This window comes from Globicephala melas, chromosome 2 (genome assembly GCF_963455315.2).
Source record: "Globicephala melas chromosome 2, mGloMel1.2, whole genome shotgun sequence".
NCBI lineage: Eukaryota > Metazoa > Chordata > Mammalia > Artiodactyla > Delphinidae > Globicephala > Globicephala melas.
In genome coordinates, this window is record NC_083315.2 from 96,831,063 (window position 1) to 96,853,587 (window position 22,525).

At 38.6% G+C, this 22,525-nt stretch overlaps 1 protein-coding gene across 13 annotated transcripts in view; it reads right to left on the reverse strand.

The window, feature by feature from the left end:
* The window catches only part of CDIN1 (CDAN1 interacting nuclease 1), a 245,976-nt gene extending 241,077 nt beyond the window's left edge, over window positions 1-4,899 (reverse strand). For all 13 annotated transcript variants that reach the window (XM_060294484.1, XM_030844132.2, XM_060294480.1 and 10 more), the window contains exon 1: window positions 4,601-4,899. In XM_060294484.1, coding sequence (XP_060150467.1) covers window positions 4,601-4,701 — 101 coding nt within the window. In that variant the 5' untranslated portion in view covers window positions 4,702-4,899. The remainder of the gene's footprint in view (window positions 1-4,600) is intronic.
* Window positions 4,900-22,525: the final 17,626 nt, after the last annotated feature.

Genomic DNA, 22,525 nt, shown 5'->3' on the forward strand with positions numbered 1-22,525 from the left:
CCTACGTTTTGGGGGTCAAAGGGCCCATTTAATGTAAAACTGCAAAACAGAATAGAATAGAATAAGGGTGAGTTTAGGAGTTGTAAAATATTAGACATCACAAAATTCTACTCCTTCATTTTAAGTGGGAGGATTGTGAGACCAGAGTGGTTAAGGTGATGGCCCAAGTTCAATGTAGCGACTTGGAAAAACAAAAATTTGTAATTTCAGTGAAAACAAATAGGCCATGGAGAAATGAGGCTAGCAAGTAGAAACCACAGTGTAAAATAAAAGTTACGCTTGGGAAAAATGAAGCTATATCTTCACCTTTGAGCATATACTAAAATAAACTGCAGCTAGAAACATTATGGAATTAAAAATAAGAAAGAAAACCATAAAGCACCTAGGAGAAAATTTAGGGGGAAGATTTATTTTTCATATCTTAGGACATGAAAGGACAAAAAAAGCATAAGTTTAAAGTTAAGAATATAAAAAAATAACAATATTTAAAAGCACAACAACTGGGAAAATATCTGCAACAAAAATATGACATGTAAAGCATCAACATCCTTAAGATATGCAGATCAATAAACAATAACAAATCAATAAACAGAAAGAGCAAACACTCCGATAGAAAATTAGGCAAAGGACACCAGGCAAGTAATTCAAGAGGAAGAAAATTAAATGGTTAATAGACAATGTGGAAAATATGCAATGCATTATAGTCAAAAAATGTAAATTATGAGATGTCATTCTTGATCCATCATATTAAAGACTAAATGATGACTCTCTTCAACACTGACAAAAGTTGCAGAAACGAATACTGCCACGTGCTGTTGGTAAGTGGATTAATACAATCTTTTTGATAGTAATTTGTCAATACACTTCAAAATCCTTCAAAACATAAATATCCTTTGGTTTGAAATAGCTACTTGTTGTTAAAGTGTGGCCAATGGACCCCTGGAGTCCCTGAGACCCTCTCAGAAGTCTACAAGGTCAAAACTATTTTTATAGAAACAGTAAGACATGATTTGCCTTTTCCTCTGTGTGACATTTGCATTGATGGTGCAAAAACCACAGTGGGCAAAACTGCCAGGTCCTGAGCACAGATCAAGACCTGGCACAACTGTCCTACAAGTCACACACTTGCAGGAAGAAAGAAAGCCAGTTTCACGTAAGAATATCTTAAGATTCACTTATTAATTTTATTAAATCTCAACCCCGATACACATTCTTCTAACATTCTGTATAACAAACTAAGAAGTAAATGCAAAGCACGTCTACTGCATATCGAAGTATTATGACTGTCTCAAGGGAAAGCACTTGTATGATTGTTTGAGAGCTGAACTAGATGCCTTTTCCATGAAACACCATTTTTACTTGGATGAATGATGAACAAAGTATGATTATTCAGATTTGGATATCTGGCAGACATTTTCTCAAAAATAAACAACATGAGCCTGTCACTTCAAGGGAAACAACTGATAGTATTTGTTGCCAATGAAAAAATTTGAGCTTTCAAGGGAAAATCAAATATTGGAAAACTCTGTATCCATCACCGTAAATGTGACAGCTTCACATCTTACAGACTTTTCTGATGAGATCAGTGGGGATACTAACAAATGTGATTTTTTTGATGCTGTATAATAAAAGGTGACAACATTGAGAAGACTTGCATAACTCACAACCAACATTTTGCAAATGAACAATGCATGATGATAAAAATCATGCATGGCTAAAAGATCCACTCAAAGTTCAAGACTGGCCAAAAAGTTCTATAATACGGTTTCACATTCCACATTGCAATACAAAAATATACCCAATATACAAAAAACCCCACAGTTATCTGAAAAGTCTATTAAATTACTCTTCCCTTTTCCAACTACATATTTGTCTGAGGCCAGAATTTCTTCATGTTCTTTAATCAAAACAGCATATCACAACAGGTTGATTGTCTTCCTTCTATTAAGGCAGATATTAAAGAGATTTGCAAAAGTGCAAAACAAGGCCATTTTTCTCACTAGCTTTTTGAAATCATGGTTATTAACCTTTAAAATTGGTTAAATTTAATAGGTTTATTATTGTTATTTTAAAATAAATAAGCAATTTTTTAAATTTCTGTTTTAATTTATATTTTAATAAACATCAACAGACATAACCCATATAAACAAAAGTTTTCTGGGGTCCTCAATACTTTTTTAGAGTGTAAGGAGATCTGGAGACCAAAAAGTTTGAAACCTGCTGATATGGTCATTCCCAATTTCTATGATTCTAAAGTAAGAAAATAAGCAAACTTGGCATAATATATGTACAGAAATAGAAAATTAGAAAAATAAAACTCTTGATGTCCAGCAATATGGAAATGGATGGTACATCTAAAATGTGATATTACTAGTATTTGAAACAAATTATAAGGAATTTTTAAAGATGAGTAATGCTCACTATATGTTAAGTGAGAAAAGCAAGACCTATAAACTACACTAGCAGAGAAAGTACCTCACTGAATAAAAAAGACTAGAAATATTCTTAAAATATGTTAACAGAAATTTTTGGAGCTATAGGATTATGAATAATTTTTATTTTCTTTACTGAGCATGTACTACTTTCAAAATCAGGAAAGTAAAAAATTTTAGCAACTTTTAAAAGCATTTCAGTACTTTGATTATTTTTAGAATTCAATTTAGGTGAACATCACACAAAAAATAATTGCTTCTGTTATTATTATTAATATTAAAACTAATTAAGGCAGCTTAGTATAGAACTCTGACCTGAAAGTCATGAAACCTGTATTCTAAACACTGTTTAGCCATTCAATAACTCTAGGCTTTCTGACAAGTCACTTAACCTCTTTGAGCCACCAGAAATTATCTCTGAGGTCCTTACTTCACCAATTCTCTGGCAAAATGAACTATCAGATCTAAAGGCTGTTCAAGTCCTTTGCACGAAACATCTAAAGTAAAACAGTGCTACGATGCAAACTGTGAGGCCAACTCCCAAATCACACTCTTTATGGAATTCCTACCGACGCTGCTAAATGGCTCTTTAATTCCTTCTGCAGATTGGTAGTGCAGCATCTCTCAATAAAGTCTCTGGTAAATGAAGAGTTAGTTATACCCTGAATGGTATTTGGGAGAAGCAAAAAATATTTGGCCATATTATGCATAAGAGAAAAAAGGGCATACGAGAATAAGCAAGACAGCATGGTGCCCCAAACGAATGGAGTCTTTCTTACGTATACTTCATAAGTCCTTAATAACAGTAAAAGGAGGTTACCTCTAACGGAGAGGACAAGGTATTTGCTATGGAAAAGAATGAAAGAAAAAAAATGAGGGAGAGAGAAAGAGAAGAGGGAAAGGAAAAGAAAGAGAAGCAAAAATACAGTGCTAATATAAGTACGTAACAAGAGCAGAATTATCTAAATGTGTGCTGTATCTTAAAATTGCCCAGAAAAATCTACCTATCCTCTTAGCTGACCAGCCTTCACCCTTCACTGTTCATTGGCAGAGTTGGCAAAGAGTTAATGACAGAAAATTAAATTCCAATTTGTCAATTTTGTTCCTTGTTAGCAAGTCTGAAAAAAATCTTAGACTATAAAGGTTTAAATTAAATCTGGATAATATTAAAAAGAGATCCCTTCATTTTACAGATTAGGAAAACTGAGTCCTTCAAAAACAACTGAGATTATAAAAGACCTTCAATTTGTACTTTACTAATACCAATTATCCAATAATCTCTTTCCTCAAGAAAACACTTTCATGATGATATCAAAGACAAGGAAGCTAATGGTGCTCAGTGCCACAAAGTAAAATGGTATAAGTTTGGATTTGGTTTTGAAATAGAAGAAAGGTAAACGAACATTCTATACTTTTAACATGGCACAAATACAATAACCTGGTTGTTCTGGACTGGTTCTTTGGGTAATGCCAGGGCCTCAGTTTGCACATCTTTAAAATGAGGCAATCTATAGCATATAGTTGCTAAAGTCCCTTCTTAGAAAGTTGGAGAATCCTAAAAATCACTTAAAAAAAAAAAAAAAAGACATGCTTGGGGAGGAGGGAAGTATGAAATACACCTGGTACGGCTGTTCAAATGACCAATCTTGACCCAACAGTGGAGTCCATAGGGTACCAGTCTCTGACTGGCTTGAGAACACTTGCGGTCACTTCATTACAGTAGAGAGCCATAGTAAACTATAAGAGGCCCCTTTAGGCCTGTACTCCCTTGTTTGTTTCCAGAGGGCAACTGAAAAGGGTCCTCCATTTCCACCTTCTGAATCTACAATTCATATTTCCACTTTGAGAGGGCCCTGCTACCCATCATTCATTCCTAGTATCTGTCAACCCCTAGACATTTATGCAGCACCTACTTATATGCACCCATCACCTACCAAAAACCAAGTTTTCAATAAACATTTGTTGACTTGAAGGGATTCGTCCATTAAGACTCTCCTGAGAAAAGCAGGTCAAAGAAGAAACCTTTTTCACCATTCCTGCTCTCCTAACACCTGACACTCATGTTCCTCCCCAGTCATGTGTGACACGTGGTTTCTAAGCACTGGCTGGGCTGCCAGGCACAGCTACTGCAAGCAAAGGTCTCTTTGAGGGGGGAGATGGGCACTTACCTGGGGAACCTCTGCTTCAGCTTCCTCAGGCTCTGCCTGGTAGGCGGCACAGACACTAGGCACTGGGCTATCTCGTCGTATTGGGCTTTAGTCAGTATCATGTTGGGCCAGGGACTGGGAGGTGGCAGTGAAAAGGAAAAAAACACCCTGGGCTTGAGCAGCCTTCGTGTCGGGAGACGAGGGGTGGGCACAATGCGGCACAGCGTTGTGTTCCCGACTTTCTGGGCTTGCCCCTACCCTCCCTCCTGCACCCCTGGCTGCACAAGCCTGGGCTTCAGCCTGCAGCTCCGCGGCGGGAGGCGGGCTGTAGACCGACTGCCCTTCCTTGGCTTTCTGAGCAGCCGCAGAGGGCCCGGCCGAAGGCAACCTGCCGCCATGTTACTTAAGGGCAAGCCAACCAGGAAGTAACGGCCACAGGCAGAGGTGCCGCCTAAATCCTACCGGCAGGTCCCTGGGCAGGACCCACCCGGGATTGACGTGGAATGCTCCTGGCGGTCATGCCTTCCCTGTTGCCAGAAGCCAGGAAGTCCTGGCGCGTCGACAAGGCAGCAGGGCCCACGGGTAACCGTGATCATTAAGCCTGAGCCCGAGAAAACCACTGCCAGGGCGCGCGATTTGAATACGCTTCCAATCGCGCCCGTTTTACTGCAGCTCCAATCGGAGACTGGCCTACAAAGAAATACGCCTTCTTTCGGTTCAAGGCTCCCTGCGCCCTGCGAGCGTCAGCGGAGGAGCTGTAAAACCCAAAACCCACTAGAATCGCTGTAGACGTACAGCTTGGCTTGTGTTGAGGGAAGTCTGACAATTTCTGCAGCTGGCGAGGAACACAGTTTTGGCCCTGTTGGGAAACAGGCTAGAAAACAAAACCCACATCATCAAACAGCGCGCAGTAAACAATATCACTCTCACTCCTCACAGGTGCTCAAGAACTGAAATCATTACTTATTCATCTGTGAATCCCCAGCTCTCAGAAAATAGTAGGCATTCAATAAATGTTTGGAGAAATAAGTCAGTGAACGAATTTATCTGTTTTGTGTATGTGTTGTGAATGGATCTCAGCTATCCCGAGGCCATTGATTAGGACATCAGTGCCTCCTTTAATCCTTTTTAAAAATCTATTTGGTTCTTAAAAGGCCATGTGTCATGTTTCTTTTCAAATTTTAACATTTTAAGCAGATGAAAGAAAAAGTGTTTAGATTTTAAATAACGTGTAAATGGTTAATTTTTTTTTTTTTTTAATCTGGAATAAGTCCTGGGTTAGAAGTTTAGCTTAGATATGCCTCCTTGGATAAATTTCTTAATCCGTCTAAACCTCAGTTCCTTTGTCTGTAAAATTGATTTTTAATTCATGGGGTTATTCGTAAGATTAAATAGGATAGTACAAGGAATGGATTCCTTAGCTTAGCTTCCAGCAGATAGTCTGTGGAAGATAAACAGCCTGTATAAGACTACTTGATAGTGATAGGTCAGGACATTTACCAGGTGTTGTTTGCTCCCTACACATTGACTTATTTGATCTGTATAATTTTCTAAGAGGCGGGTACTATTGCCATCCTCCTCGTCCTCCTTTTTCTGCAGGGTGAATAAACTGAGGCATGAAAAGCAACTCTTCAGCGGTCATGAGAACAAGTAAGCAGCAGGAGTAAAGTTTAAACACCTGAAATTTGGTTCCAGGGTCTGTGCTCTTGCCAACTCTCAGTAATGCTTAATTACTACACACAAAAAAGTCACACTCTCTTAGGCCAAAGGTTAAGAATTTTTTTGAAAGGAAACAATCTATATTTCAAAGAATCTTTTAGTCCATGTTTTAAAAAACTTCACCACTTTATTTCCCCAGGCGTCTCCAAGTCCAGTATCAACATGGATCCTGAATTCAGCAACCATAGATTCTTTTGAATATTTCCATCAGAACGTTTTCTTCCCATATGCTTTGCATCTAGCTCTGGTTGTGTGACATTAGTACATAACTATTTATTTATGGCAGCATGGCCTGGAGTTGCCACCTGGCTAGTTTGTTGCTGACCCTGCCATGACTCTTACATGAAAGCTAGCTGACGATAAGCAGACACCACTTGATTCCCCATTCCTTTCTCCTTCCCGACTTCACTCTTCTCAATTCACAGCCAACAGATTTTTATAGAAAACATCAGTTCAAGGATGTCTGCACTGGTTATTTTTTATAGTAACTCTTTTCTCTGGCTCTTGTCCTGCATTCACCCTCACAACCCTAAAGGAAAAGGCCAGGTTTGTTTTTCTGTTTTTATTTTTAACATGCCGGCAGTTTACAATTTTGACCCAAATCCAGTAGGTTGTTTAGAGTTAGCGCCAGGGGAAAAGCACAGTGATGTTGCTGTTTTCATTGGCAGTGACAATGGTGTTGCTTATTAGGCACAAAATAGAAGCAAAGCAGAAATGTGGTGGTGGTATTGCTGTTTAGGTGTTTCTTATTTCCCTTGAATGTGAAATGCTTGATGTAAGCCAATTATTTCTTTGAGGCATGCTTTCTCCCTCTCTCACTCCATCTCTTGAACCCCACTATGTGCCCCTCATCCGCTCTTACTCCTTCTAGAGCTGTCTCTCCGTGCCTGGAGTTCCCCCACTGTTTCTCAGTCGGTCTGTCGGTAATACCGACCATTTTCTACTAAGTGAAGTAGGGTCGTGAAATGAAAACAATACCAAAGGAAAAACCCAAAGAACTGGCTACCTGTTTAAAATCAGCCATAAATTGTGTAGCCTTGAGCAAGTGACAGCCTCTCTGATCCTGAATGTCCTCAGTGTAACCCCAAGAAGTGGAACTTTATTGTTCTGATAGGGAGAAAGAATCTATAAATATGAAAAAAGTGTAGGAAATCTTAGCAAGAAAATGTCAAAATGGGGACTAGTGCAACTCCCTGGAAGATGGTCCAGAATGAATAGCTTGACCAGATATCTTTCTGCCAATTCAGGACCACGTGAATAATGAACGATTTTAAAGGAGTGTGGGGTTTGCCAGGGAGGCAACAGAAGGTCATTTCAAGAAGAGTGCTAAACACAATGGACTGAAAATAAGAACGAGCCAAGTCACGCGCATGGGAAAGTTATTCCGGCTAGAGCAGAGAGTTCTAGGCAGAGTGCAAAGGAGTTGAAGATGCTTCACCTTGGAAAGAGTCAGTCACATTTGTAAACAGTCTGTTGTTGAACGTGCCAAATCCAATGCATGTTTTTAAAAGTAAATACTGACATATTATCTTTATTATATTTAAAAATCTGATTCTATTCATGGAATCTTGTTAAAATCATCTCATTGATTATTTTAAAGAAAAATAATTGAAGTTTACTAACTAAATAAAGAAGGGACTTAATATTATTTAAGCACCTATTATGCTCAAACACTGTCTCATTAGCCCTTGATTTATAGATTAGGAAACTGAGGGTCAAAGAGAGTAAAGGACTTGCCTGATGGGTCCAGTTAAATTGCAAAACCATGATTTGGACCCAAGCTAGTTCAACTATAAAACCTCATTTTCTCCATCATATTGTACTGTAATTCAAAAAGGAAAACCCCTTTGGTTGAATTATCCTCAATTAATCATTTATGCTTTGAAATAGGTAGCTTTCTTTGGCCACAACGAATGTCTGTTGAAGAGGCAGTGACCTTCGATTCTGACATTTAGCCAAAACACACTTTTAAAAGATCATTCGGCCTCTTTCACCAGAAGAGACTGCATATGTTTTTCTTTGCCCTATGAACTACCACCTAAAGTGATGCGTCTTTTGAAACGAGTTTACGTCTCCATACTTTCCACCTACGAGTGACCAGTCATTTTACCCTAGTCCCCAAATAATACAGGTGCTTAGTAAAAGAAAAAGATCAGAATAATTCAGTTATTGAGGGTCACAGCAATCACTCAACTTAATGAATGGAGGAAAACCAAAGGAAACACACAGAAAGACATTCCACACCATGATAGTGGAGCAGTTAACACTGAATAGTCCTGAGACCAAAAGTCAAATGTTGGTTGCTTCATGCAAATCAGTGGTGAATGAACTCCTAGTCTGTCGAACGAAGCAGCCCAATTCCAGAGGGAGGTTACATGTTGAAGGAGTTATTCACCAACGACCTGTTTCAAACAAAAGCTGTGTCCCACGTGCAAATAATTCAGAATGGCCCCTCTGCAAGTCTTACTTATTCGATAACTCTAAGAACCAATGTTGTGGGGATACTTACCAAGGGCAGGCACCATGCCAAGTACCTTACATACATCTATCTCCCCTTCATTCTCAGATCCAGCTTCAAGAGGTAAGTGCTATCCTTAAATCCATTTTCCAGGTGAGAAGCCTTAGGCATATACAGGTGGTTTCTATGTATATCATCAATTGTTTTACAACATTCTAGAATAGTGTTTCTCAAACTATCTGTGTTAAGGGCCCAGTTTTCCCCCAATTTGTCATAGACAAATACTTCTGTAAAATAAGGTAAAAAACTGAGTTGCTTAAAAATTGAAATTTAAAAAGACAAAATCATGCAAGCCCCCGATTTGTTATTACGAGACGCAACAGACATACAATTACTCTGTCACATCGAATTAAGAAGTTCTAAATGTTTATTCTCAATTTCTGTACTTACCATATCAAGACATGGAAGAAAAAGTTTGAGAATCAGTACTGGTCTGCTGATCACATTGTGAGTAGAACTGCGCTGGTACCTTAGGAAGTCAAGATTGTAAGCCAGGTATGTGCAAAGTCTAGGACATCATATTTTCATGCACTCTTAGAAGAGAAGTATAACCTGTTCCTTTAGACGTCTAAGTATCAATCATCATTACTGTTACCATTATTCTACTGTATTTAGTTCTTCTAAGTGATGCATGTTTATTGAGATCAGCAGTGAAAATCCTTACAGGCTATTTCCTATGCACCCTATAAAGTTAACACCATGTATTTTTATAGCATAAAACCTAATTTCTTCCTTACATTATAAACCCATCCATCAGAGCTCATATACCTCTTCTGTTCAGAATCATACACAGAACACTACTGGCACACGATAAAGGGTATTAATTGACATTTACACATTTCCTATTATCACACTTGACCAGGATAAGAAACAAAAGTAGTGTTTTCCGGGATAATTTCTCTTGGGTGTTTGTTTGTTATAGCAAAAGGAAACATGAACGTGTTTGCTGAAGAAAGACTGAAGCTTCTTAAATTTTCTCCTCAGGCTCATCAGGGACTTGTGGATAATTTGCAGGCAATTTGTATCCCCTTTTCCTGCAGGACTAAACCTCAGATGTAATTTCTGCAGTTGTCAATCACTCTTCTTGTCCCCTAGACCATTCTATAAGAATACATCGTGTTCTGAGGGTTTTCTCACATTTATAAATTCAGGAATTGAAAGGAACTATGCTGGTGGAGTAGAAGGTTTCTACTGGAGAGAAAAAGGAATGAGAGGCAAGGAATCAAGCCGTCCTTAATAGGCACTTCTTTCAGCATAAGCTAGAGTTAGAAGCACATGTCAGATGGAGATTAGCTCTAAGTCTCTTCATTTAAAAAAATTACTCTCTTTTGCCATCTCACTGGGTTAGACTTTGAAAAGAGCAGGCAAGATGCCAGTCAGGATTTATAACCCACTCTCTCTCTCTCCATGATTGATAGAAGCAGAGTTAAGGGAAGGAGTTCCTTCCGAGATAAGTATAGAGATTATTATAATAATAATAGGATCCTTTATTTTGAGAAAATGAAAGCATATTACATAGTTATGCAGTATATCAGCATCACAGAATCTATAACTAGCATTATTATACCCACTTGGCATATGAAGAAACTGAGATGGCTTAGAACTTCAACCAGCTTTGTCAGATTTAACTTGTACATGTGAGGCTATAAAAGTACATCTTTCATATGCTCCTTGTATCCAACAACACAAGATCAGATCCTATAAATTATCCATAGTCCCATCACTTGGAAGCCACCACTGTAACCATGTTGGCATTATTCCTTCCAGTCATTTTTCTACAAAGTTTGTTCTTTTCATAGATAAAAGTAAACTATGTATACAGTTTGAGTCCCACTGTCCCCTTGACATTACACCATGAGCCAAAGATTTTCTTATCAACACCTGACAATTTTGACCCTAGGTTTTTTGTTTTTGTTTTTTATTTTTGGCTGTGTTGGGTCTTCATTGCTGCATGCGGGCTTTCTCTAGTTGTGGCGAGTGGGGGCTACTCTTGGTTGTGGTGTGCAGGTTTCTCATTGCGATGGCTTCTCTTGTGGAGCACGGGCTCTAGGCATGCAGGCTTCAGTACCTGTGGCACATGGGCTTCAGTAGTTGTGGCTCACAGGCTCTAGACTGCAGGCCCAGTAGTTGTGACACATGGGCTCAGTAGTTGTGGCTTGTGGGCTCTAGAGCACAGGCTCAGTAGTTGTGGCACGTGGGCTTCAGTAGTTGTGGTGCACAGGCTCAGTAGTTGTGGCTCACAGGCTTCAGTAGTAGTGGTGCGTGGGCTCAGTAGTTGTGGCTCATGGGCTGTAGAGCGCAGGCTCAGTAGTTGTGGTGCATGGGCTTCAGTAGTTGTGGCATGCGGGCTCTAGAGCACAGGCTCAGTAGTTGGGGCATACGGGCTTAGTTGCTCCACAGCATGTGGGATCTTCCTGGACCAGGGCTCAAACCCGTGTCCCCTGCATTGGCAGGTGGATTCTCAACCACTGCCCCCCCAGGGAAGCCCCGTCAACCCTAGTTTCACAGTAAGAGTGGAGCATAGGTTGCAGAAGTTAGGAGATGAATCTTCACCAAAGGCCAGTCCTTGAAGGCGGTCCTTGGCATAGCCAGCACAAGGCTGGGCCATCCTCTGGTTCCAGCAAATGGGCTGCAATTCAGACAATGTGGGATGGTGTAACGGACCCTCTGGAACAAGGTAGACATTTCTGTGACTGATGAACAGCTTTCCTGGGCATTCCATTCACAGAGTTATGATTGTAATCATGTCAGTGAAACTCCTACCACGTGGACATTCTGTCAGTCAACATGTAGACACAGGAGCCAGCATGTATTTTTATTATGATGGCTACTAGTCATATCTGAACATTCAGATTCATTACAGCCCTTGATGCAGGGAACAAATGTTTTGTGTGGCCCAGAGGACACTGGATGTCATTGGGTTTCCACTTCACTTTCCAACAACACTAAAATGTTTAAAAGTTGGTACAGGGATGAGAAGGGACTTAAGGTAATGGTGTGAGCAGGGAGTAACAGAGATGTCTTGAGGAACAGTTAAGCTGTTCCACACACACACACACACACACACACACACACACAAATCTAGTTTTACAAAACAACATGAACTATTCGTAAAGATAAAACTTTTAAAAACATAATACAAATGCTTTTAAAATACAAAGACAATGTAACTCATTTATGTCAGTTCCTCTTAGGAAAATGTGGACATCCACAGACGTCATTCATTCATTCATCAGATATTTACTGAGTGCTACCACGTGCCAGGCACTATTCTAGGCCAGGTGTATAAACAACATACAGGATTGACCAAGTCCTTACCTTGGAAGTTTATGTTCTTCAATAAACTATATTTTCTTTATCATAAGAGTATTTCATGTTCCAGTTTAAAGGAGGCTAAAGAAGCATGACTAAATACAACACCTGACCATAAACTTAATCCTGTACTGGAGGGAAAAAGTACAATAAAGAACATTATTGGATGACCTCACAAAATAGGAATACAAACAGTAGATTATATTTTTAAAAATATATATGTTTTAAAAATATATATGTTACCCCAAATAATCCAGAAAGAAATAAATCAAGAACAATGACAGAGTAAATGATAAATCAAACGGAGTAAAATATCAACTGTAGGTGAATCTAGATAAAGGGTATGTGGTCATTTTTTGCACTCTTTTTATTCTGTACTCTTTTTATTTTGTACTGTTTTGGCAAATTTGAAAGTATTTTCAAATAAAAAAATTTTGAAACCTATTCCACTATGTAAAATGAATGAAAACACAATGTCCTTAAATCGTGTGGCAAGCTCCTGTCAGTCATATATGATTTGTAGACATTTGATTGACGTGCTGATTTTCTTGGGACTTCAAACATGGGATTGTACATTTTGCCTGACCCACAGGATAACTGAGGCATAACTTTCAAAATCTCTGCCGCCTCACAACATGGACCATAGATGCTTTCTGTCTCTTCCCAGAACCTAATGATTTCCTTTTATATCTATAAAAAATATATCATAAATATATAATTATCCCACTCACTGTGTAATTGTAATCCACATTCTCTGGGCTAATAAATACCCTAAAGAACACAGTTATATGACAGAAACAGGAAATTCCACCAAACAGTCCCTACAGAAATATTCCTATCTTTCCTCCTTCCTTCCCTTTCTCCTTCTCAGGGGTCAGACAGCTCTCCCAGCCTCCTCTCTCTCTCCACTATTTCTCTCACAGGTGTTTATCTCAAAAAATCTCTTGCATGTCAAATCCTGTCTGGCATTTGCTTCTCAGAGAACCTAGACTAATATGGCCCCCTATCTTCAGAAGCATACATATAGAACTAGAGGTTACACCCTAGTCACCTTATTGCGTTTGGGTGTTTCCCAAGCCTCCATCAGCAATACGTTAGACTTCCCAAGAAGGCAGTCTAATCTAATATTTATGAAACTAGACGACTTTGAAGTCAAAAGGACTCAGGTGGAAGAATTAGTTGGATGATCTTAATATTTAATGGAACCAGCTTTCTATCTCAGTGATATACATATTAGTAAAAGACAGAATTCTATTTTTTATGAACTCGCCTTTTATACCATGCAGATTTTCTTCATTGCTAAAGACAGATGTCAGGGAATTCCCTGGCGGTCCAATGGTTAGCACTCGATGCTTTCACTGCCGTGGGCCGGGGTTCAGTCCCTGGTCGGGGAACTCAGATCCTGCAAGCCATGCAACCAAAAAAAAAAAACAAAGACAGATGGCAAAGTTCCTAGATGTAAACTTGCTCGGGTGCTGTCAAAATTCCTATTTGTTTTACTGTATCTTGGAGTTCTTCATTTCCACAAATGACTAATCTCATTTTGGTTGTTCCTTGAAGACTAATGCTTATTTCAGTCTTGCCCAGTGTATAATAACATCTCTTGTCTGAACCCGAGGGTCCAGAACCATGTATCAACTTGTGTACCACACATGCCCCTCCTGGAAACATAGAGGTATCTCAAACACAATTTTTAAAAATTTAAACTTATTTTTATGCCCCTCTTCATGTGCTTCCTTTCTTGGAAAATGGCACTACCACACATCCTTTCCTTCATAGTCAATCACCATGTCCTACCTGCCACCCTGAGAACTATGTTACTGCCACTATTCAGGCCCTTTTTTTCCTTGTGCTATTAGTCCTCTAATGAAATCCCTGCCATAGTCTGTCTCTACTCCAGTCTTTTGCACTGGAAACAGGTGATTTTTCTAAAAATACAAACATAAGTCTCCTTGAGATGCTCTTGCTTACTTTGCACGTTTCATTTCTTCCTTCTATTTCCTGATAAACCCTACATACATACGAGTTGCTAAACCTCAACTATTAATCACCTACTACATGCTGAGCATCAGAAAGAGTCATTTTCAGCCCTAGGGGAGAGGTATTATCATTTCAAATCAGAAAAATTAGAGAAGATAAGTAACCTGTTCAATATCATAAAACTGACAAGGGACAGAGACAGGTCACTTTGACTCCAAGGTTACCCTTTTTTAAAAAAATTGAGACACTATATACATACAATAAAGAGTACAGATCTGAGTGTACAGTTTCATAAGTTTTGACAAATATATAAACCCCAATCAAGAAATAGACCTCTTTCATCACCTCCCAAATTTCCCTCTAGTTAAAAAAAATGACCTATAATTTTCATAGAGTGAAAACACATATTTAAATACCCAATTCTTGAAGGCCATTGTTTGTACCCTTTACCTGCCTTGCCCCAAACCTGCCTTGTTCTTTTATGCTGTTATACAAGGGAACACGCATTTCCCTCTGTTGAGATGCCCATACTCCTGATAACATCTACTCATTTTCCAAGTTTCAGTTTTAACATTATTCCCTTTCCTATGCCTTTCTCATACCCAAACCTGCACCAATAGTTAACTTTTCTCTAATATCTCCTAGTAATTGTTTACTCATCTATCACTCCCACTGCAGTCTAGTGACTAAAGTGTGTCTATAATTTTTTTATATTCCTTGCCTAGCATCTAGTTTCTTGACAGTCACATAGTGTTCAAGACATATCTGTTGAATAAACAAGTTCATGATGCTAAAGGCATAGTGCCTTGTAAGTCTCGTACAAAGATTTTATGCCAAGGCAACAAAGATCTGTTAGAGGTTTTACACAAAGGGATGCCATGACTGTCTGTGTTTCAGGAAGATAACTGATAGCAATGTTAAGGGTATAAGACAGTAATGAAAAGAATGGCTGTAAAGAGTTAGTGGGAAACCATTGCAGAAGTCCAGAAAAGAAAGTATAAGGATGTTGGTTAAAGAAACAGAATGGGAAAGGAGAGCTCAGAGTTCAAAACACATTTCTAAGAAGTACTCTCCAGACTTCAATGGGGGTGGTAAAGGAGAAAGAAGGTTCGAGGATATTCCATGGTCTTTGGTTGAGAGAAAACAGATTGCTGTGCCAGTAACTAAGAAAAATTCTATAGGAAAAACAGAATAAGTGGGCAAATTGATTTTAAGACACCAAGATGTAATACAAATACATTGGAGATGAAATGGAAATATTGGGCAAGATCTCAGAAGAGTAGTCAAGATTAGAGATGCAGCAGTTGTGCTGGATATTTTCCGTTTACCCCTCCAGATACACTTTTCAACCTTCTCTGTGCCCTAGAATCCTTACCTATTTTGATTCCATCGCTGCACTTTGGCTTCCAATTGGGTTTAGGCAATAAGAAGTACCAGCAAAACATTAAAGGGCAGGAAGAGAATGAGTTTTGGATATTTAGTCCGTGGCTCTCTCCCTTTCAGGTCACCACAGGCTAGCTGCATCCCTCTTGCAAAGGACACAGCTCTTGCCTAGTGACTCTCTCCAGGCAGCTACTTGCTAGATTCCATTAAGGGCTGCCCTTGCTTATTGCTTCAGGCCTAGGGTTGATAAGGCCTGGGGTACTAACCATTCCTTGCTGGTTTCCCTTGGGCCTTCCCACACCCTGGTAAATAGTCTTTATTGAAATCTCCTCAGTCACAGTATTTGGGAATGCCATCTGTTTCCTGCTGGGAACCTAACTGACACATATAGATGGTACCTGAAGTCCTGGGAGACAAAATCACCCAAGGAAAGAAGATAGAATAAGAAGAGTCCATGCAGGAAACAAACAAACAAACAAATGCATTGAAATTCCTTACTCAAGACATTTGCAGAGAAATTCGCCCTAGAGGGAGCAAGCAGAACCAGAGCCAAAGAAGAAAAGGGCTTCAAGAAGGAGTCAGTGATTTCAGTTGCTGCAGGAAAATCTACTAGAATGAAAACTGAAGTAGAATCTTGGTGTTGACAGGTAGAATGCCATTGGTGACTTTTTTCAAGAGTAGTTTTGGCATAATAGTGGTGTCAGAGGCATGACTGCAGTGCACTGAGGGGGGAATGGGAGTTGAGGAAGAGTAGATGTAAATGTAGACTATTGATTCAGGATTTTGGAGGGAGAGAAGAGAATCAAGGTAGGGTAGTGCTGTAATGGAGAAATAGTGTAGAAAAGGTTTTTTAAGGCGAGGGGGAAATGTGCTTGTCCAAAGACTAAAGAGAAAGAATCAGTGGGGAAAGTGAGATTGAAGATATAGGAAGGAGGGGAAAGAGAGCACAAGGAGGAGGAAAGATGAGAGGATAAGCTTTTCATGGAAGGGACCATCTTTCCCTCAAATGTTCAATGAAGGATGTAAAAATTAGGTGAGCCTCTATATTTTCCTGTAACACCCTGCACACATCACTAGCACATGACCACCACCATTATTTTGCAATTACCTGTTTACATTTTTGGTCTTCCTATATAAACTGCTACTCCAGGACAGGGTGTATACCTTATTCTTCTCTGTATCCTCAGTATCTCGTGTATAGGAGGTGATAATTTTTTTTTGAAAAGTTGAAGATTTGACAATATCTTCGGTTTAAGGTGGAGTAGTTGAGTGATGTTCTAACAGACGGTTTTGTTTTCTCTGTGAAATAGGAGGTTAGATCTGGCTGCAGCTGGGGAACATAAAGAAAGATAAAAAACTTGAGGGAAGAAGTAGAGCCAGGATCTGAATGAATACACAATTTAAATTGGATTCAGTGTCTATGCTCTTCACCACTACCTTATGTTGCCTCTCCTTGAAGCAGCTTCAATGGCCTCAAAAGATCTAATTTCTGCAGAGTTTAAAACTGCTGCAGTTGGGGATATTCTGATTTTTACTTAGCAAGTCGACTTTGGATTTAATTTGACTTCCCAAGTCTAGCCTACCAAGAAGGAAATGAATTAAAAAACTGATGTGAGAATTCTGGTTGTGTTTATTTTCTTGACTCTGAACTTTTAATTTGATTAAGACAAAGTCTTCCTCAGGCTTATCAATTTGGGTGGATGGCTCCAATCTCATTCTAAACTTGAAAATCAGAGTAGGCCAGGGGCACATTCCGAAGGTCCTCTGCTCTGAAACCCTGCCCAGCAGCTTGTAGGCTTCTACCCAGAGCAATCCTCCCTGCTTGCAGCACTGTGCGCGTCCGTTTGTTTTTGGTCTCTGGGTAGCACATACTCTGTATGACAATGAGACAAATTTTCATATGGGGCCAATTGAATCAGCCTCTTTTCATGGTAGTGAAATCTTTCTTTTTTTTTTTTTTAATATATATTTCTTTTACATCTTTATTGGAGTATAATTGCTTTACAATGGTGTGTTAGTTTCTGCTTTACAACAAAATGAATCAGTTACACATATACATATGTTCCCATATCTCTCCCCTCTTGCATCGCCCTCCCTCCCACCCTCCTTATCCCACCCCTCCAGGTGGTCACAAAGCATCTAGCTGATCTCCCTGTGCTATGCCGCTGCTTCCCACTAGCTATCTACCTTACGTTTGGTAGTGTATATATGTCCATGCCTCTCTCTCGCTTTGTCACAGCTTACCCTTCCCCCTCCCCATATCCTCAAGTCCATTCTCTAGTAGGCCTGTGTCTTTATTCCTGTCTTACCCCTAGGTTCTTCATGACATCCTTTTTTCTTAAAATCCATATATATGTGTTAGCATATGGTATTTGTCTTTCTCTTTCTGACTTACTTCACTCTGTATGACAGACTCTAGGTCTATCCACCTCATTACAAATAGCTCAATTTCGTTTCTTTTTATGGCTGAGTAATATTCCATTGTACATATGTGCCATATCTTCTTTATCCATTCATCCGATGATGGACACTTAGGTTGTTTCCATCTCCGGGCTATTGTAAATAGAGCTGCAATGAACATTTTGGTACATGACTCTTTTTGAATTATGGTTTTCTCAGGGTATATGCCCAGTAGTGGACTGCTGGGTCATATGGTAGTTCTATTTGTAGTTTTTTAAGGAACCTCCATACTGTTCTCCATAGTAGCTGTACGAATTCACATTCCCACCAGCAGTGCAAGAGTGTTCCCTTTTCTCCACACCCTCTCCTGCATTTATTGTTTCTAGATTTTTTGATGGCCATTCTGACTGGTGTGAGATGATATCGCATTGTAGTTTTGATTTGCATTACTCTAATGATTAATGATGTTGAGCATTCTTTCATGTGTTTGTTGGCAGTCTGTATATCTTCTTTGGAGAAATGTCTATTTAGGTCTTCTGCCCATTTTTGGATTGCGTTGTTTGTTTTTCTGTTATTGAGCTACATGAGCTGCTTATAAATTTTGGACATTAATCCTTTGTCAGTTGCTTCATTTGCAAATATTTTCTCCCATTCTGAGGGTTGTCTTTTGGTCTTGCTTATGGTTTCCTTTGCTATGCAAAAGCTTTGAAGTTTCATTAGGTCCCATTTGTTTATTTTTGTTTTTATTTCCATTTCTTTAGGAGGTGGGTCAAAAAGGATCTTGCTGTGATGTATGTCATAGAGTGTTCTGCCAAAGTTTTCCTCTAAGAGTTTGACAGTTTCTGGCCTTACACTTAGGTCTTTAATCCATTTTGAGCTTATTTTTGTGTATGGTGTTAGGGAGTGATTTAATCTCATACTTTTACATGTACCTGTCCAGTTTTCCCAGCACCACTTATTGAAGAGGCTGTCCTTTCTCCACTGTACATTCCTGCCTCCTTTATCAAAGATAAGGTGACCATATGTGTGTGGGTTTATCTCTGGGCTTTCTATCCTGTTCCATTGATCTTTCTGTTTTTGTGCCAGTACCATACTGTCTTGATTACTGTAGCTTTGTAGTATAGTCTGAAGTCAGGGAGCCTGATTCCTCCAGCTCCGTTTTTCATTCTCAAGATTGCTTTGGCTATTCGGGGTCTTTTGTGTTTCCATACAACTTGTGAAAGTTTTTGTTCTAGTTCTGTGAAAAATGACATTGGTAGTTTGATAGGGATTGCATTGAATCCGTAGATTGCTTTCGGTAGTAGAGTCATTTTCACAATGTTGATGCTTCCAATCCAAGAACATGGTATATCTCTCCATCTATTTGTATCATCTTTAATTTCTTTCATCAGTGTCTTATAATTTTCTGCATATAGGTCTTTTGTCTCCTTAGGTAGGTTTATTCCTAGATGTTTTATTCTTTTCGTTGCAATGGTAAATGGGAGTGTTTTCTTGATTTCACTTTCAGAGTTTTCATCATTAGTGTATAGGAATGCCAGAGATTTCTGTGCATTAATTTTGTATCCTGCTACTTTACCAAATTCATTGATTAGCTCTAGTAGTTTTCTGGTAGCATCCTTAGGATTCTCTATGTATAGTATCATGTCATCTGCAAACAGTGACAGTTTTACTTCTTCTTTTCCGATTTGGATTCCTTTTATTTCCTTTTCTCCTCTGATTGCTGTGGCTAAAACTTCCAAAACTATGTTGAATAAGAGTGGTGAGAGTGGGCAACCTTGTCTTGTTCCTGATCTTAGTGGAAATGCTTTCAGGTTTTCACCATTGAGGACGATGTTGGCTGTGGGTTTGTCACATATGGCCTTTATTATGTTGAGAAAAGTTCCCTCTATGCCTACTTTCTGCAGGGTTTTTTTCATAAATGGGTGTTGAATTTTGTCAAAAGCTTTCTCTGCACCTATTGAGACGATCATACGGTTTTTCTCCTTCAATTTGTTAATATGGTGTATCACGTTGATTGATTTGCGTATATTGAAGAATCTTTGCATTCCTGGAATAAACCCCACGTGATCATGGTGTATGATCCGTTTAATATGCTGTTTGATTCTGTTTGCTAGTATTTTGTTGAGGATTTTTGCATCTATGTTCATCAGTGATATTGGCCTGTAGTTTTCTTTCTTTGTGACATCCTTGTCTGGTTTTGGTATCAGGGTGATGGTGGCCTCGCAGAATGAGTTTGGGAGTGTTCCTGCCTCTGCTATATTTTGGAAGAGTTTTAGAAGGATAGGTGTTAGCTCTTCTCTAAATGTTTGATAGAATTCGCCTGTGAAGCCATCTGGTCCTGGGCTTTTGTTTGTTGGAAGATTTTTAATCACAGTTTCAATTTCAGTGCTTGTGATTGGTCTGTTCATATTTTCTATTTCTTCCTGATTCAGTCTTGGCAGGTTGTGCATTTCTATGAATTTGTCCATTTCTTCCAGGTTGTCCATCTTATTGGCATAGAGTTGCTTGTAGTCATCTCTTATGATCTTTTGTATTTCTGCAGTGTCAGTTTTATTTCTCCTTTTTCATTTCTAATTCTATTGATTTGAGTCTTCTCCCTTTTTTTCTTGATGAGTCTGGCTAATGGTTTATCTATTTTGTTTATCTTCTAAAGAACCAGCTTTTAGTTTTATTGATCTTTGCTATCGTTCCCTTCATTTCTTTTTCATTTATTTCTGATCTGTTTTTTATGATTTCTTTTCTTCTGCTAACTTTCGGGGTTTTTTGTTCTTCTTTCTCTAATTGCTTTAGGTGCAAGTTTAGTTTGTTTATTCGAGATGTTTCCTGTTTCATAAGGTAGGATTGTATTGCTATAAACTTCCCTCTTAGAAATGCTTTTGCTGCATCCCATAGATTTTGGGTCATCGTGTCTCCATTTTCATTTGTTTCTTGGAATTTTTTCATTTCCTCTTTGATTTCTTCAGTGATCACTTCGTTATTAAGTAGTGTATTGTTTAGCCTCCATGTGTTTGTATTTTTTACAGAGCTTTTTCTGTAATTGATATCTAGTCTCATAGCATTGTGGTCAGAAAAGATACTTGATACAATTTCAATTTTCTTAAATTTACCAAGGTTTGGTTTGTGACCCAAGATATGATCTATCCTGGAGAATGTTCCATGAGCACTCGAGAAAAATGTGTATTGTTGTTTTTGTATGGAATGTCCTATAAATATCAATTAAGTCCATCTAGTTTAATGTATCATTTAAAGCTTGTGTTTATTTATTTTCATTTTGGATGATTGGTCCATTGGTGAAAGTGGGGTGTTAAAGTCCCCTACTATGAATGTGTTACTGTTGATTTCCCCTTTTATGGCTGTTATTATTTGCGTTATGCATTGAGGTGCTCCTATGTTGGGTGCATAAATATTTACAATTGTTATATCTTCTTCTTGGATCGATCCCTTGATCATTATGCAGTGTCCTTCTTTGTCTCTTCTAATAGTCTTTATTTTAAAGTCTCTTTTGTCTGATATGAGAATTGCCACTCCAGCTTTCTTTTGGTTTCCATTTGCATGGAATATCTTTTTCCATCCCCTCACTTTCAGTCTGTATGTGTCTCTAGGTCTGAAGTGGGTCTCTTGTAGACAGCAAATATATTGGTCTTGTTTTTGTATCCATTCAGCCAATCTGTGTCTTTTGGTGGGAGCATTTAGTCGGTTTACACTTAAGGTAATTATTGATATGTATGTTCCAATTCCCATTTTCTTAATTGTTTTGGGTTCGTTATTGTAGGTCTTTTCCTTTTCTTGTGTTTCTTGCCTAGAAGAGTTCCTTTAGCAGTTGTTGTAAAGCTGGTTTGGTGGTGCTGAACTCTCTCAGCTTTTGCTTGTCTGTAAAGGTTTTAATTTCTCCATCAAATCTGAATGAGATCCTTGCTGAGTAGAGTAATCTTGGTTGCAGGTTTTTCTCCTTCATCACTTTAAATATGTCCTGCCAGTCCCTTCTGGCTTGCAGAGTTTCTGCTGAAAGATCAGCTGTTAACCTTATGGGGATTCCCTCGTATGTTATTTGTTGTTTTTCCCTTGCTGCTTTTAATATGTTTTCTTTGTATTTAATTTTTGACAGTTCGATTAATATGTGTCTTGGCATATTTATCCTTGGATTTATCCTGTATGGGACTCTCTGTGCTTCCTGGACTTGATTAACTATTTCCTTTCCCATATTAGGGAAGTTTTCAACTATAATCTCTTCAAATATTTTCTTAGTCCCTTTCTTTTTCTCTTCTTCTTCTAGAACTCCTATAATTCGAATGTTGGTGCGTTCGATGTTGTCCCAGAGGTCTCTGAGACTGTTCTGAGTTCTTTTCATTCTTTTTTCTTTAATCTGCACTGCAGTAGTTATTTCCACTATTTTATCTTCCAGGTCACTTATCCGTTCTTCTGCCTCAGTTATTCTGCTATTGATCCCATCTAGAGTATTTTTAATATCATTTATTGTGTTGTTCATCGTTGTTTGTTTCACCTTTAGTTCTTCTAGGTCCTTGTTAAATGTTTCTTGCATTTTGTCTATTCTATTTCCAAGATTTTGGATCATCTTTACTATCATTATTCTGAATTCTTTTTCAGGTAGACTGCCTATTTCCTCTTCATTTATT